The sequence below is a fragment of the Mastacembelus armatus genome, chromosome 1 (genome assembly GCF_900324485.2).
Source record: "Mastacembelus armatus chromosome 1, fMasArm1.2, whole genome shotgun sequence".
Lineage (NCBI taxonomy): Eukaryota > Metazoa > Chordata > Actinopteri > Synbranchiformes > Mastacembelidae > Mastacembelus > Mastacembelus armatus.
The window spans coordinates 8,824,107-8,841,617 of NC_046633.1; the positions used below are offsets into that span (position 1 = coordinate 8,824,107).

A 17,511-nucleotide genomic window follows, 5' to 3' on the forward strand; every position below is an offset into this window, starting at 1 on the left:
GCTTGTTTTGTGTTACATTACTCAGATAACGTTGGCTAAACACCGCATAGTGTGGATCTGCCTGCTTCACCAGCATCATTGAGACAACAGTGGCTTCTTTCTCATTGGTCAGAAACGAACTACGTAAGACCCTGTGTGATCGTCTATTGGTCAGAGCCGCTGTCAGTTACCAGCTGAAGAAAAAAAAAACAAAAAACGGGGACTAGACGCAAAGCCTCAACATCTGCACCAAGCAATGACGGTCGTGATAGCTTCAACGGTTTGTGCTTAAAAATAAGGAGAAAAGAAGAGCAGCTGTCAACATGGTACGTAACTGAGGCGTCCGCAAAATGTTTTCATGATGGTAACATAGGCTGTTTGTGGCGTGACGCCGTGTGTCACATTTCCTGTTAGAAGACCATTGTAGAGGTTACACAATAATTTCCCAGATTATAGTGCACTGGATATTAACAGGTGAACCAGTCTGCATGCCGACATATTTAAAGCATATGACCATGTTCTGTGCGTGTGCTATATAAAACACGCATGTATTGCCAGGGTTCATGTATGTAACATTAATATATAAATCTGTATTCACATTGCTCGTGTTTTCCATATATTCACAGTACGGTTTCGTGAATCACGCCTTGGAGCTCCTGGTTTTAAGGAATTATGGCCCAGAAGTGTGGGAAGACATCAAGTGAGTTTCTGGCTCGTGTTTACAATTCGGCCCCCAGGTTACACTGAGGCCAACCAGACCACAACAGGGATACAAGACAGGCCTACAGCACAGCCAGCTGCACACTTTCAGCCCAGACACCGTCAGTTTGATGATGGCAGGGTTAGACATTTGCTTTTTATTGTAACGAAAACTTAAAGTTCTTTCTTTGCGGGCTCACACTGAAACTCAGATTAAGTTGATAAAATAAAATAAAAAGTATCACAAAATCTGATTTCTGTTCTACAGCAACTTCCTTTATGTTTAGCTCGCAGGCAGAAATACAGGCTGAAATCAGTTATTTAATTCTGGTTAGAAAGCTGCAGTGGGGAAAGTATTCAGATCTCTTAAGTAAAAGTTGCATTACAACAATGCAAAAAAAAAAAAAAGTCCTATGGTCAAGATATTAAGTAACAATATGCAAGTACAGTATCATTAGTAAAACGTACTTTGAAATATCCAAAGGTAAATAATGCAGAATAATTAGATTTGATTTAATTATTGTTACTAATGCATTAAAATAAACACTTTCATTTTGTAGCTGGCTGAGGTGAAACTACTTTGTATGTAAAAATATACAATGTTGTAAAAATTTGCAAAATAACTAATGTGAACTAATGTTTTCTGACTTCTGTCAGATTAGTGCAATGGAGTAAAAAGTTTTTGTATTTTGCTCTGATATGCAGTGGAGATATATGGAGTACTCATATATATATATACTTATATGTTCATTAATGTAAGGCTGAATGTTACATTTTACAAGCCAGTGCTGCCTACAGTCACTGTTCAGTGAAACCCACATACACATACACACACACACACGTCCTTTTTGGGTCATTTTGAATTTTGTGGATAAACTTGAGGACAATATGTTCCTTCATGGGTTGAGAATTTGATCTATTCCTTAGATCCTTTCCTCCTTTTTTTTATATCATTGTTGTTATTGTGAAGTAACTCAAAAGATTTTGCTGTTACAACTTAGAGGATAAATGTAATTCCACTCTCCAGTGTAATGTTAAAATGTCTTTTTTTTTTCAGCCTGTTAAAACCTTTGGCTCATTCTTAGTTTATTTTTTATCTGTAGTCTTCACTGCCCTTGTTCTGACCCTGTCTAAAAAAGAAGAAAAGACAGCAGCAGCTGCACTGTGTAAATGTTTCCAAAGTGGTTATTCCCCAGCAAGGACAAAAAAAAAATCTTAGAATATTGTGCAGCATCTAACGTTATCTCCCCAGTTGTAACTCACTGTTATTTAATGCACAATTTATCATATTCAGACTTTGATGAGCTGAGTAATTTAAAATTGAATTCTTATTTTTTTTGTAAAACCTTTCAAAGCTTGGTATGTTTTTCCAGCTGTAACACATTATGATACAATGGTGGTTGCTGGTCAGGATTGTAAATCATCTATGTTTTTGCAGCTAAACAGTAGTAATCAGAACCTCATTAGGTTGCCTGACAATTTGATAGAAATTGCTCTGTCAAATGTATAAATAGCGAAGTAGATTGTGAGCTTATCGGTGTACTTTTTTAACCAATGGAAATGCAGTTTATCTAAACCTCATTATCGGTATCTGTTTCTCAGTTTGAATTTGACACTACACAATCACTTCAAGGCAGGATAGAAACCTTTTTTTATATTTATGTATAAATCAAGAAAACATATACTGGACTGGACAAATAAAACCTAACAGCTGTTACTGAAATGGTCCTGCACACAGAAGTCCCTCTGTGATTTAAGCAACTGCAGAAAGCCAATTCCAAAGAGGCAGGGCCATTGGTTACCTGAGCAAGTTGCCTACAATGACTGTTTACTTTGCTGTAACATCTGCTGTGGCTCACGAACAGCTTGACTTTGTTTTCAGGAGGGAGGCTCAGCTTGATATTGAGGGTCAGTTCCTTGTTAGAATCATATATGAAGATGCCAAAACATACGATCTTGTTGCAGCTGCAAGTAAAGTTCTCAGTAAGTGACTGCATTTTTTTTTTCTAGAATTATTGTAAACAATAACGCTCATATACGTATTGCCACTGCAGGGAGCGCCAGTGCAGCCTGCATCACAACCTCTTTTCTGTATTTCAGAGATCAATGCAGGAGATATCTTACAGATGTTTGGGAAGATGTTTTTTGAATTTTGCCAAGAGTCAGGATATGACACGATCCTGCGAGTGCTGGGCTCAAATGTTCGTGAATTCCTGCAGGTAGGGTTTCTCCTCTGGATGGTCCTACTAGCTAAATAAGTAAAATTACAGTATTTTAAAGATTAGTGATTTGCCATTGCATTCCCATAGCACACAGTTTCAAAATGAACAGTCTGGAAAAAAATATCTAAATTGATGCAGCAGAACCAGAAATATCATCTTTTTGATTTAATAAATTATTCTTTTTTTGTCAATACCTTGTACTCACATTACCCATAATGTAACCTGGGATCTTGGAGCGTTTTACTAATAACAGCTAAAACAGTCTCAGGTCACTAGCCTGAGACTTGAATTTTACAAATAAGAAGTTTGGTGTTATAATAAAAGATACTATTGGGTTGCATTATGGGAAATATAAGGTCAAGTAATTTTGAAGCTTCATCCATACTAAAGTCAGGTCATTGTTACCACTCCCGCTTTAGTTTTGATCTGCCTGTCCGAAGTCTGTCATTGTCAGGAAAGCACAAGACTAACTAGATGGAGTACACCTTTGATTTTTTAATGTATTCTATACAACATCATCTAACTTATTTGTGCAGTGATTGAATGTTGTATTTTTCACCTTTAATCTAAATCTTCAGAATTTGGATGCACTACATGACCACCTGGGTACCATTTATCCTGGAATGAGGGCTCCCTCATTTCGCTGTACCGATGCAGAGAAGGGAAACAATCTGATTCTTCACTACTACTCAGAAAGAGAGGGCCTGCAAGACATTGTGATTGGTATCATTAAAACCGTCGCTCAACAAATCCACGGAACAGAGATAGAGATGAAGGTTTGGTTTGTTGTTTTTGTTCTTTTTTTGTGCACAGTGAAACCACAGCTCACTCTGCTGCTGCTGATGGATGAAGATAACCTTAGGTTTTTTCCACTTCCTCTCCAATTTATGGAATAACATTCAGTGATGCCTTCAAGTCCCTTTAATGCATTGCGTCAGAATGCTTGTGTTTGACAGAATATAATTTACAGGATTATAATGTGACATTTAAAACAATAGACATTTCCAAAATATCCAAAATAGGAAGAGGGCTGTGCTGTGACAACTGCGGTTCAGCAGTGAGTTTTTGGCTAATGTCTGTGAGTCAGAGGATATTTTTAGATTGACGTTATAGAGTCTCTAGCTCGGATATATTGGGGGGGTCTTTCAGGGTGTCTTTTATTCCCTTGTTTTATTTCGGCGTTGTCTAACAGTGCATTAACTGCATGTTTGGTAGATAATTCATCCTGCAGTGAGATCCATATTTATTATCTTGGTTCATTTACTTGTCCACACTAATCTGATTTTATCTAAACTATTATGAAGAATTGTAACAGCAGATATAATAATTTTATATTTATTTACATATTAATATTCAGCCCACAAATCAAAGTCTAATAAATACCAGTTACTGCGGCTTGCTATTCTCTTCAAACATCTACTGCACTTTGGCTGGACTTTTCGCTTCATTTCATAAATGACATTTTCTCCCAAACCCGATCATATTGTACAGATAGGATAATACTTTCAGCAATTGTGTGTATAATGAAAGAACAGAAAATGGCAGACGCTCCAAATGTGACACCCAATTTCTGGAAATATTAGCCACTGTTGCTGTGGCAACAGGGTGCAGAGACAGCAGCTTGACGTCAGCAGGCCTTATGCCCATAAACCCACAGAATAATGACATTTTATACCCACTTTGTTCTACAGTAATAGACTTGACATTAATATTATTAATGATGGGATACTGACACTGCGGTTGAAAGGGTTAAATATTTAATTAAAAATAACCTCTTTACTGCAACTATGAAGAACAATAAGTTTAAATTCATTTCAACTTCATTATTTCAGCTTCGTAATAACATCAACATTCATTCAATAATTTAACTTCATCTAATACAGATGATCCAACCGAAAAGCGAGGAGTGTGACCACATTAAGTTCCTGATTGAGGAGAAGGAATCGGAGGAGGAGGCGTTTTATGAGGATCTGGATGGATTCGAGGAGAACGGCACGCAAGAGACTCGGATCAGCCCATACACATTTTGCAAGGCCTTCCCATTTCACCTCATGTTTGACAAGGACCTGATGCTCACACAGTGTGGGAATGCCATTTATCGAGTCCTACCACAGGTGTATTTCTAATTACGCCAACTCCTATTTTACATTTAGGAAACACAAGTCAGTATTTCATTGATGATTTGTAGGATATGTATTTGTCTAAAACTGAGTATTGGGCTGCACCTTTTGGCTTCCTACAATACTGCAGTAACTAATTACACAGATCGCAAATTATAATAATTTCTGATATAATTTGAACTGAAATATGCACTAAATATGCTTTTTTACTCCTCAGCTCCAGCCTGGTATCTGTATCCTCCCTTCAGTGTTTTCTTTGGTCCGTCCTCACATTGACTTCAGTTATCATGGCATCCTTTCCCACATCAACACTGTTTTTGTTCTGCGAAGCAAGGTACATGACAATACTAATGTAATATAGATGATGATGATGATGATGATGTTGTTAGCTGCTCATATCACTACTTTTACTATATCTTAAAGTGAGAAAGAACAGAGTAGAAAGGCAAAGAAAGTTTCGAGAGCTTTGAGAAGCATACGTTTTAGTAGGAAATCAGATGGAAACTCAAAAGGGAAAAGTATTGTAAAAATAAAGAACAGTTGAATTTTGTGCACTCAGTAAATGAAAGTTAACATATTTGCTGCAGTGCCTTGAATTTTACCTTGGGATAGGGCATGATGCAAGACTAAAGAGTGTATACTTATTCTTTTCACATAAAATCTGAACTAATTGATCCAATGGTGTATGTAACACAGAATTAAAAATATGAAGAGAGCTGAAATGGTGCTGAATTTTAAGGCAGATTTAGAGACGAACATATAATGAAATATTCATAAATGCGATGTAATCATGACAGGAAGGCCTGCTGAATGTGGAGACTGTAGAGAATGAAGATGAGCTGACGGGGGTGGAGATCAGCTGTCTCAGGCTGAAAGGACAGATGATCTACTTGCCAGAGGCAGAGAACATCCTTTTCCTTTGCTCACCCAGGTATGCTCACAGTGCAGTCTGTCCTGACTGAAGCACAGACCTAATATGCACGCCAAAACACAGATTGCCTTTAACATTTGAAATACTGGTGCTACCATAACCTTGATGCTACTGTTCTACTTTTTATGAAGAAATAGAAAATGTTATAAATAAACAGGAAAATGTTTTGTAAAACAGTGTAAATTCAGATGCAACGTGCCGAGCCAGTATTTATAGCACCAAGACAGTGTTTTGCGGAGTTGGATCAAAATAAACTATAGTACCCATGTTCATTGTGATGAAGGAACATTTCCCACAGTGTATCTCATTTAAGTATTTTTATTGCAACTGAACTGCATTTTAATAAAGTCAAGAGCCTCTAAAGGGATTTCTTAGTAAGAAAACTACAGAATATTGCTAACATTATACTTTAACTGAATATTTTTATGATATGCCTATTATCATGTTTCAACATATTCAGAATAATCTGTTCATGTAAATGTTGCCACTACAGTTAATTACACAAATCATAGAAAGAAAGACTGATAAACTGTAGGAAAAACATCAAGCCTTATTATATTCTTGGCTGGGTCAATGGGTTTATTTCATGTAGTTACAGTCACGCAATAACCTTGTAAAATTAAATGTATTTAGATTTTATTTAAAAAACATGAAGAAACCTGTGAGGTGGTAATTAAATTGGTCCTTACGTTCTGACCTCTGTTAGCTTTTGTGGCCCTTATAAAAGCAATCAGTCCTTTACAGTGACACCTCAGACGCAAACAGCAGGGTTCAAGAGATCTTGTTCTCACAGACACTTTGGAGAGGACAAGATTAGTGTATTTTCAAAAGGTTGGTGCCTGACATAAAATCTTTGGCTGAGAGTAGCATGCTCATTCATCTTACCACAGAAGTCTCATACAATGCAGTGTCTGACCTCACTTCACAAGAAGAACATTTATCTGGAGACAGTAGACTCAACCTTGACAAAGAGGTGGTGATCTCACTTCTGATGGTCCATACAGTATGTTCTTTTTTATTTTTGCTCGATGATATAAGCCAGCACAAGAAAGGTTTTCCTGCTACTGCAGACGCAAATTATACATAATTAATAATTAGTTCACTGTTTTCCCTTTCTTTGTTTACTTGTTGTTGCAATTAGTGTTATGAACCTGGATGACCTTACGCGAAGAGGGTTGTACCTGAGTGACATCCCGCTACACGATGCAACCCGGGACCTGGTGTTACTAGGCGAGCAGTTTCGTGAGGAGTACAAACTTACACAAGAGCTGGAAATCCTGACAGATCGTCTGCAGCACACACTCCGGGCCCTGGAGGATGAAAAGAAAAAGACAGACAGGTTTGACTGTAGATTATCATACTTTTTCATTTTATAATTGGCCTACAAACTATGTACACACTGTAACTTCAGCTATGACTTAGTGAGAATACAGTTATTCTAAATAAACATCAATGCATCCTCAAAAATCTTAAACGATTCTTAAACCTAATAGACACTTATTTGAACGAAAACTTGTTTGTTATTGTCAAATTTACACATTTGTATCTCTAAGAAGCAACCTTGCTCTTTTTTTCACACCCAAATTTATCAGTGCCAACAAACTTTTCTCTCTAATAAGTTATTGAAAAAAAATGGTGTATTACAGTCATAATTATACACCACGATCCTGTTATTATCCGTAGGTTGTGAAAAAACCTCAAACACTGTTGTTATTCTAGTTTTATCTTCCTCTGGTGGAAAAGTAAGTGACACAGCTTGTCTTTTATGGATACTCTTTAATTATTCCCTTTTATGGATGGACTAGAGAGAAACACTGAAGATAGAGCAGGACACTAACAGGCCTCAGTTGCATACAGTTATGTTGAAGCTACATGATAGCAGGACCACCTAGGGTCAGAATCTTTTGTCATACCCAAGTGGTTATTTGCCTAAGCTACTCATCAGTCCCTGTTATGGTGAAGACACTCAGTTTTGACTCAGCCTTTCAGAAAAGGGCCTGTCATAGTAATTTGGCACAGCAGTGGGTGACAGCTGGAGAGGAGCATGGAGATGGAGCGTGGTCTTTATTAAGTTTGCTGTAGAAACCCTATTTTCTCATAGGAAAAGACACTGACTCTCCTTTTGGATCCCTCTATTATTATTCTCAAGATCCTCCAGTCTCAGAGTGCCTCCGGCTCCAAACATTGATTGGAATTCATGGCTCATCTCTAAACATTTAAGAGAACTGCTGGTGCACTGTCTGTTGTTGCATTTTCAGAGTATGACAACTGTGCTTTCTGTTAGTGAAAACATACACTGTACTGTTGTGCTGCTGTTCAGGTGTGTGCTTCATTATAAAATTTGAATTTATTTCCATTTCCATATATAGGTCTCTGTGTAGTGATATAGTAGTTATCTGTATGAATTGCGTGTCCTCAAATTATAGGCTAATGCATCATGGAAAGCTTTTTTGCTTTTTACAGGCAGCCATGATCTAACCAGTTACCATAGAAACAGACAGCACCCTCCCCTCTGAGAGCAGCTTGCATTGCGAAATGACCAAAAGGTGGTGGGTGAGCAAATAAAATGCTGATCCAAAGGAGGGACTTCTGTCTGGCGGCCCCATCAAATTACTCTGCTTCTTAAGTACACCATAACTGCACTTTTGCTCTAAATGTTCATTTGTCTTCTTCCTTTTTAGATTGTTGTATTCTGTTCTGCCACCATCTGTTGCCAACGAGCTGCGACACAAACGGCCTGTCCCAGCAAAACGCTATGACAACGTGACCATCCTCTTCAGTGGCATTGTAGGATTCAATGCCTTCTGCAGCAAACATGCCTCGGCCGAAGGTGCTATCAAGATAGTGAACCTGCTCAATGATGTTTACACACGCTTCGACATCCTGACAGACTCTCGGAAGAACCCTTATGTATACAAGGTTTGAACCAAGAAGTTTACCAGGATAGTATGTTGCACATTTGTGTAAAGGAATAAAAAAGGAAAGTATGTATGCAGCACCATGATGAAGATCAAAAGTCTACATGCTGAAATTAGGAATTTCAACGCTTTTAGCCACCATGTTCTCTGCTGGTTCTGAAGTTTAAATGGACTAGTGAAGCCACTGATTTGCTGGCAAAATGCAATTATGCACAACATGTCAGTAAGAGTTAATTTATAGCAACTGACTTGATTTAGAATACTACTATCTTCTAAACACTAGTTTTACAGGGGGGCTGCATCATTTTATAGGCCTCACGCAGCAGATTTATACCCCAGGCTTTCAGACAAGAACGCACTTTGAGAAGTCAAACAGACCTCAGCACTTCCAGGGGATCAGCCTCAGGCACTGGGTCACCAAAAGAAGTAATATTTACTCTACAAGCTGAATAGCTAGGTGGTCCTAGGGGTTTTAGCAGGGCTCAAAGAGGCCCTGAATATCTTAAATCTGATGTAAGTGTTTAAGTGTTTATCTCAGGGTGTTTCAGGTTATTTCTGGAAGCATGATGCATTTAAACGAGCTCCCTTTGTAGCACAGTGGGAACAGATGATTTTACATGAAGTCAAAGTAAAGAAAATTAATCAGGCTATGACATTGTTCCTGTGAAAAATGATAAAATGCTTTTCTTTATACAGGTGGAAACAGTGGGTGATAAATACATGACAGTGAGCGGGCTGCCAGAGCCGTGCACGCACCATGCCAAGTCAATCTGCCACCTTGCACTTGATATGATGGAGATTGCTGGACAAGTCAAAGTGGATGATGAACCCGTACAGGTGAGATGAAAATCTCATGCTCTAGAAAACATTTTATGAAGTACTCATTAAGATTTTCTATGATGAAGGCTGTGTTAAATCAAGCTGTCAACTACTACGTCCTGCCATTTGAGGATTAGACAGTCAATTTATGTAGAGCACACAACAAATGTGTATTTTTATAGATGTGGAAAAACAGACCTTTTGCCAGATATTAAGTTAATTCAGTGGATCAAAGTATTTTCATGCTTTGATTTTGAAGAAGGTGCAGATGATTTTTATTCAGTGGACGTGGCAAAGAAAGCATGAACATCCTGAGTACTACATCATCCAGGTGCAGCTTACTGTGTAGCACAATCTTGTCTGCAGCCCATAGCAGAATTTACAGTGGGAAGGACTGCAGCTTATAGAAAATTTGTAAAATTAATTAATTTTCAGTTTTATTTAGCAATGCATCTGTTATTTTGGCAAAGGTAATATGGCCTTTGTGGTGTCTGTTGAATACTACTTGAAGACTGGTATTTTACCTATTTTGATAAACTCTTTACCCTTATTTTTCTGCTGACTGATGTTAGAACAATATTTGAAAGTATATGTGAACATATTTTCACAGTAAAGTAATAAACTGTGAAAACCTGGAGAAAAAACACCAGACTTTTGTTTAAGTGACCTTTGGAGATTGTTATTGTATCAATGACCGTTAATACTTAACTTTGGAAAATCATGTCTGGCTAATAAAATGTTGTTTATTTCGGGATATGCCACTGGCTGCAGAAGAGTCTAGTGTAGTAGTAAAAAACAAACTCAAATCATCTAACGATCTTGTGGCTAAAAATAGAATCTCATTTGTCCCAGACACTCATATGTTCGTGCTCTGAGCACAACAAGCCCTGAAGTACCTACAAGTTGTATATACGGTATTAGCCTGTGCATTGCATGGGGCTACTTTTGGAATTGCTAGTTTATTGCAAACCTAAAACCAAAAATAAATAATCTACTTTTGTTCATGAAGTAATTTCTGGCAAAGTTAACCTCATATCCACCCACCAAATGTTGCACCTTTTTAGTTGATAACTTTAAGATTGTTTGCCAAAAGACTTAAGAGAAACATTCAGCTGTATTTTTCAATTCTTTCCCTCTGTGGAGAACAAATCATTTATCTGGTCCGTGGTTTAAAATTTTCATAGGTTTATTCACATGCTCTGTGCATTTTTGTTGGTATATATCTAAATATGAATAAATGATTAAGCTTGTCTTTGCCATATATTTACTTTGTTTAAATTATAACTGGTATGCAGTGAAATTGTAGGAAATTTGCAGTGGAGTGCATGAAGAGTCTCCTTTTTTCATTCTCTCCTTCCAGATCACTATTGGGATCCACACAGGAGAAGTGGTGACAGGGGTGATAGGTCAAAGAATGCCAAGATACTGCCTTTTTGGCAATACGGTCAACCTCACAAGTCGGACAGAAACTACCGGTGAAAAAGGAAAAATAAATGTCTCTGAATATACTTATCGGTAAGTAAAGCTATATCCTTTTTTCATTTCACTTGTTTTTTGTGAAGTCGTTTTTATCATTGGCTGTAGAGAAATAAGTGGGTGTGAAGTAGCTTTACAACATGGTTAAATAGTATTAAAACAGATTTGTAATGTGTTATGAAATTCCTAGTGTTAGATATGAAGGATGAGTTGGAATCAATTAAAACATAAACCAGGACGTATTTATAAGGGCGGAAAGAAATCTTTTTTTTTTTTTTTTTATGTTCTCTGTTGACACAAAGATCTTAAATTTAGCTGAAGTGAGATATGAAATCACACAGGACTGGTCAGCGTGATTTATGATGGTGTTGATGTTGTACTCCAGGTGCCTGCAGTCTGCTGAGAATGCCGATCCTCAGTTTCATTTGGAATATCGTGGCCCTGTCACCATGAAAGGAAAGAAAGAGCCAATGAAGGTGTGGTTTCTATCTAGGAAGTCCGCTGACACAGAGTCAACCACTGTTAAATCTTAACTGTTCAACACGGAAACATCATGAGCGTCATCGAATGAAAGCTTCAATGTGGTGCTGTCTAGAGGCAGTTTGTGGCAGGAAAGAGATTAATCAAATTTGTAAATAGAGATAATTTGTCCACAGACATGCAGATATTTAATATGATAAGTCACTGTTTTATTGCTTTCCCTGCTTGTTTCTGCTGGACCATTGTCTGTCATAATCTCAGTATATTTTAGCATACACATAATAGTGCAGTGTTTCAAGAACAGAGTAGTAGTAATACAGGATCAGGTTTGATGCATTTTTGTACACTCACATTATTATTGTACATAACTTGAATTTTGATTTTGATAAACAAAACTGTTTCTATCTTTCATAAATAATTTGAGTTGCAAATTTTGTCATATTTGTTATAAATCCTTCCAAAAATACTGATAACTTAGAGGCTTTATGAGTCAAAATGACACATTTCATGGTAGATTAATAAGATACAGTATTTTTTCATCATTGTCACTTTAAAAATGATAAAAAGAAATCTTTCACGGTTGTGTCATTACATTACTGTGACTATTTGGGGACCCATTTTTGTCCATTGGCTTGAGAATTATGATATTTTACACTGAATATGGTACACTGGTATGAAGACCACTGAACAAAATAAGAATTTAGATATTATAGTTATATTTATATAGATTTATATCACAATTTTCATCTGTTCTTTAACACAAATTGTACTGTTCTAACAAGATTCATCCCCTACAGTTCAAATATGTATTTCATGTTTCCTTATAGATTTAGGGTCACACATGATACAGTGATTGGGCAGTAATGTATCACTGTATGGTTTATCACTGAATTTTTAAAAACATCCCATAAATACAAATGCACACATTGATGAATTCTATATAATTATTGAACCTCTGCTCATCACGTATTCCACTTTTTTGCATTTATATAAATGATCTATGAAATAATACAGCACTTTTTTAGCTCTGTTTTCAGTTTGACTGTATGTTAATCTTAGATCTACATATTTATTGTTAGCATCATGTTATTTTGTATTTGTCATTTGACTTTGTGATAAGAACTTTAAGGTTTAAAACATAATTATTTTAGAAAATAGCAGATATAGTAGTTGCTATTACTGTATGTGCCTCCAATATATTTAAAATTAAAATAAAACTATAAATGCTAAATTTGTTGGATTATTTTAACCACCTTTTTTCCATATTCATCAAACATAAACCTCATTTGCAATGAAACCTCTCCAACTATCTGCTGTGTAAGAAACAAAGTGTGTATCTGTTGTTGTAAGACATGAGTGTGGGACTGTTGGGAAGTAACAAATAAAATAGTTGTGAGAAATGTCAGTTATGTGATGTTTACTTTGTACAGTAAAAACTGTGCTATCAACCAGCATTCTGTGTTTCTGTGACTAAACTTCAAAGATTTAACAGATAACAAAAATGCATGGTCCTAACTTAAAGAAGTCAGTGTTGTAGAGTTTAACTAGCAGTGTTATTAGATATAGAACCTTGAAAACCTGGAGAATATTAATTCTCTTGTAAAGTGCTCCCTCTAGTGGTCAGTCAGAATATTAAAATCATGGAGACAAAGTGACCAACGTGCATTTCTGATACACCTGTTGCTATTATCATCACTGAAGCTGAATCTTTCATACCAACGTACTAAAATATACAGTGCAGTTGCCATTCAGTGGGTGCAAACTTGAAAAGTCATGATATATTAAAAAGCAGTACCAAATTATGCATTTTCATGTAGGTAACAAAGGGGGGGGGGGGTATAAGAACCAGTGTGTCAAATATTACCATATACACAGAATAATTCATGCAGTGAATGCTAATACATAAAATAGTACTGTAGCCTAACTGTTTTTATTTTTCATTCATAATTATTAATCATTTTTGTTTGTGAGCTTAGGGGTGAAGTATGTCCTTCAAAAAACACTAATTATCATCCACTATTACTCCATAAAAAGCTCAGGCTACGAACCTTTACCAACCCCTGCAATAACCAAAACAGGCCATTTTGTGATTGGCTGAAGATTTGGGTTTCTTTCTGTTATTTTCTGATTAGTTTTAAAAGGATCTGGACCAGGTCTAATCTGCTCTGAATCATCAGAACAAACTGATGGGACGTAGCCTATAGCTAAATTTGTACTGATAACAGGTCTTTTATAAAACAGACATTTCCCAACAAATACACACAATAATTAGTCACAGGGGGCACAAAACAATATCAAAACTGTTGGCTGCAATCGTACAAAAAGCACATCTGGCAAGATGGCGAGTGTGGCACTCAGTTGTTTGCATTACAGACATTTAAGTCAACACCACACAAAAAAGAACATGGGGACACTACACAAAAAAATCTAATGGAACAAACCAAACAACTCTCAAACAAAAACACAAAATTAGGTTTAAAAATAAACAGTATGACAGAAAAATCCTACCTTTAAGCAGGAAGAAGTGACCAGACCAGTGTATCCAGGTATCCTGTCCTGTGTCCCATTTGTAATAAATCTTCAACTTTGGCTTTAAATTATCCCACCAACAGGGACTATGGCTACAACACTGGAATCAGTGCTAACTTTACTGTGGATTGGGTGTTGATACAATCACCATTTCCCTAGAAGATATCATTTATCTTCATCTTCTTTGTAAATCTAGAGTTAGTAAGATTTGCATGAGTTTTCCCCTCTTCTGACATTGTTCAAAATAAAAGGGACTAGTCCCAGTCATACTAGGAAAGGTTTTAATGGAAGTAAAGTTCAACAGCGCCTCCTGTGCCCTGGAGGAGAAGTGTAGGCTCCCCTTAATTTGAATAACATTAATTCAGCCATACATTAATAAAGTTAAGTGCATAGTGTTTTGTGCATTTAGCTTTCCCAACTAACCTATGAAGAAGTTAAGTTGGAAGCTTCTACAAACCCAACGACCCTGATCCTTAGACAGATGCTGTAAAAGTCCTTTGTTAAGCATCAAATCCACAGAGTTACTTGATTAGACATAAAGCCTGGACTAAAACTGAGTTTGACTCCCTGTGGTGACTCTGATTTATAAAAAGTTTTATCATTTTGCATGTAGGGTTACAGCTGATAGCACAACTCTAACCCATAATTGTGTTAAAAATTACCACTGGCAGGGCTTAATCCAGGGTACCGTATCTCAGCTTAATCTGTTGATTTCATCACTGCACTGATAGCAGAAAGCTTTCTTTGGTGATAAGAAGCTAATTCATTGAGAGGGAAGTGAAGGTCAGGCAAAGGTCTCTCGTGCCACATAGTAAGATGAAAAAAAACAAAAATAAGCACATGCAATGCATTACTTAGTCCCTTGTCAGACTTGGTGGGGCAATACTTTTTTATGTTTGTACATATATTTTATATTGCATATTTTGAATATTCCTTCCCCCAAAATCCAAACTCAGAAACACAGATGCTCTACGAAAATCTTCCTACTTGCATAACCTATGCATTCACCCAAAGAGATTATGAGAGACTGGAAAAAATGACTATGAAGTGTTTGTTTAACATTAACTTCAAATATCAAAGGTCTCGTTTATGAACAGTGACCACTGACAGTGAAAGGTTTCATTGGCAGCACATTATCAACAAAACTGGCACAAACAATAACTGTTATATTTGCACACAGATGGAGGTTTACTTAAATTCTATCACAGGCAGTTAAATAAGCAGCTGTAAATGAAAGTGCACTCATGTATGTTTCAGCTAGTCTAGTTATTTTGTTCATGCTTGAGAACACAGAGTGAAACAGATATTAAAAACAATTTGTGTGCTATGTGCTTAATTGTTTTGCAGTGACTATTGCTAACGTGGGTAAGACAGACACCCTTTGTAAACAGACTTACAGGTATAACAGGTTGTCAAGTATTACATTATTAAAAAGTATACAGTATCAGATGGGATAGTTTATGGCATTGCCCAATCAGCTGTGGAGCTGTGGCTATTGTGGCTATTGTGGCTATTGAATAATGAGCTTTAAACGGACACATCAGCAGATAGATGACGAGATAAGAGGGTGCTTGGTTTAAAAGGAGCAGCAAACTTTGAGTCACTGTGAGACACTCCTTTTCTACAGAGTTGCTCGCTTCCCGCTCACTGCCACCATGACGTTCAATGGGACCTGGAAAATTGATCGCAGTGACAACTATGAGAAATTCATGGAGCAAATGGGTGAGTATAGTCAAACTGTTGCAAATCTGCCTTAAACTGGTAAAGATGTTACCTAAATAGTTGGCATTTGATGCATTATTAAAAATATTACAGAGTATCTCACTACGCATGTAAAATATAATATAACCACGCCCTAGCAAAGCACTAATAAAGTGCAAATATTTACATTTTACAAAGATCACTCTTTCAATCTGAGAATGACATTTATATGACAAACGATTTTTATTGAAGCAAGTTTTTAAGCATTTTTAAACTTCTGCAGTCATAACTGAAGTTATAAATTAATATCACCGTTCTTTGAAAACCTGAATATAAACTTAAGCCAATACAGGAGATAAAGTCACTTAGTGGTACAATAATGTAATGTGCATGTTTGTGATTTGGGTTCTGTAACCTGGTCAAACACACAAATGAAGGAACCCCCATTGTAATGCATGTGCCTGAAAAGTGAATAAATCCTGACAAACTTTCTCTGACTGTTGAGAGTTTATCATCTCCTTTGTGTCTCCTGATAGGAATTAACATGGTGAAGAGGAAGTTGGCTGCTCACGACAACCTCAAGATAACCATCGAACAGACTGGAGACAAGTTTCATGTCAAGGAGAGCAGTAATTTCCGCACCCTGGAAATAGATTTCACCCTGGGGGTCACCTTTGATTACAGCCTTGCAGATGGAACAGAACTATCAGTAAGTAAAAGTGGCATCTAGTGGGGCACATTTACGTATCCATCACTACACTGTTGATCAGAAACCCTTACAAGTTTCAGGTTTCTCAGCAAATATCAGCTCTTTCTTACATTGCATGATCATTTTCTTACTTCTAAATACTTTGTGATGGGCTGAATATTTCACTCACTTTTCACTCAGACTTTGAACCTGAGCTACGAGAAACAGTTTATTTGTTAGCTGAGAAAACAATCCATGAACCTGACTTTTATAACAATCGCTGACATAAAACCAGTCAACCAGTACACTTCTGCAGAACACTTTGTGCCAAGACTATAGCTATGTCATGAGCAAGTTGTGTGTTTTACACTGCAGGGCTCATGGACCTTGGAGGGAGATATGCTGAAAGGGCTTTTCACCAGAAAGGACAATGGAAAGCAGCTGACAACAACCAGAGCTGTTCAAGGAGATGAACTCATACAGGTATGGTCAATTTAGTGTATACATGGGCAGGTTATGGCACCAAATAAACCCTTTCTATCTCAAACAAACACATCATTCTTTCAACTGTGAAGTTGCATAACTACATTATTCTGTCATCTTTCCCCAACAGAGCTACAACTATGAAGGTGTGGACGCAAAGAGGATTTTCAAGAGGGGTTAGACCAAACATATAATTAACAGAACTATTAGGTGAGATATAATGGTTTGAATTCAGGATTACGTGCAGTATTGTGTTAAATTTTATGATATCAACATAACCTGTTAAAAAGTGCACTACTTTTAATGCCAGTCGGTTTTGAATTGTGCTGGATTTTAATACCTGCGGTAATAAAGCAATACTATCACTAGCAGTTTTTCTTTCCTATTTGTTAAAGTGAGTATTTTAAATAAAATGAGCTGAATTTGATTTTTTTGATATACACACACACACATATATATGTATACA

At 36.8% G+C, this 17,511-nt stretch overlaps 2 protein-coding genes across 2 annotated transcripts; both read left to right on the forward strand.

The window, feature by feature from the left end:
* Positions 1 to 172: 172 nt before the first annotated feature.
* Positions 173 to 13,049, forward strand: gucy1b1 (guanylate cyclase 1 soluble subunit beta 1). The gene is made up of 13 exons (XM_026303672.2): positions 173 to 305; positions 606 to 679; positions 2,561 to 2,661; positions 2,779 to 2,897; positions 3,479 to 3,676; positions 4,784 to 5,014; positions 5,238 to 5,354; positions 5,818 to 5,951; positions 7,093 to 7,290; positions 8,633 to 8,870; positions 9,566 to 9,706; positions 11,049 to 11,203; positions 11,550 to 13,049. Exons 1-13 carry the CDS (start codon positions 303 to 305, stop codon positions 11,695 to 11,697), a joined length of 1,857 nt encoding a protein of 618 aa, XP_026159457.1. The 5' UTR covers positions 173 to 302; the 3' UTR covers positions 11,698 to 13,049.
* Positions 13,050 to 15,620: 2,571 nt separating this feature from the next.
* fabp2 (fatty acid binding protein 2, intestinal) lies at positions 15,621 to 17,413 on the forward strand. Its single transcript, XM_026303719.1, has 4 exons — positions 15,621 to 15,895; positions 16,411 to 16,583; positions 16,938 to 17,045; positions 17,176 to 17,413. Exons 1-4 carry the CDS (start codon positions 15,829 to 15,831, stop codon positions 17,224 to 17,226), a joined length of 399 nt encoding a protein of 132 aa, XP_026159504.1. The 5' UTR covers positions 15,621 to 15,828; the 3' UTR covers positions 17,227 to 17,413.
* Positions 17,414 to 17,511: the final 98 nt, after the last annotated feature.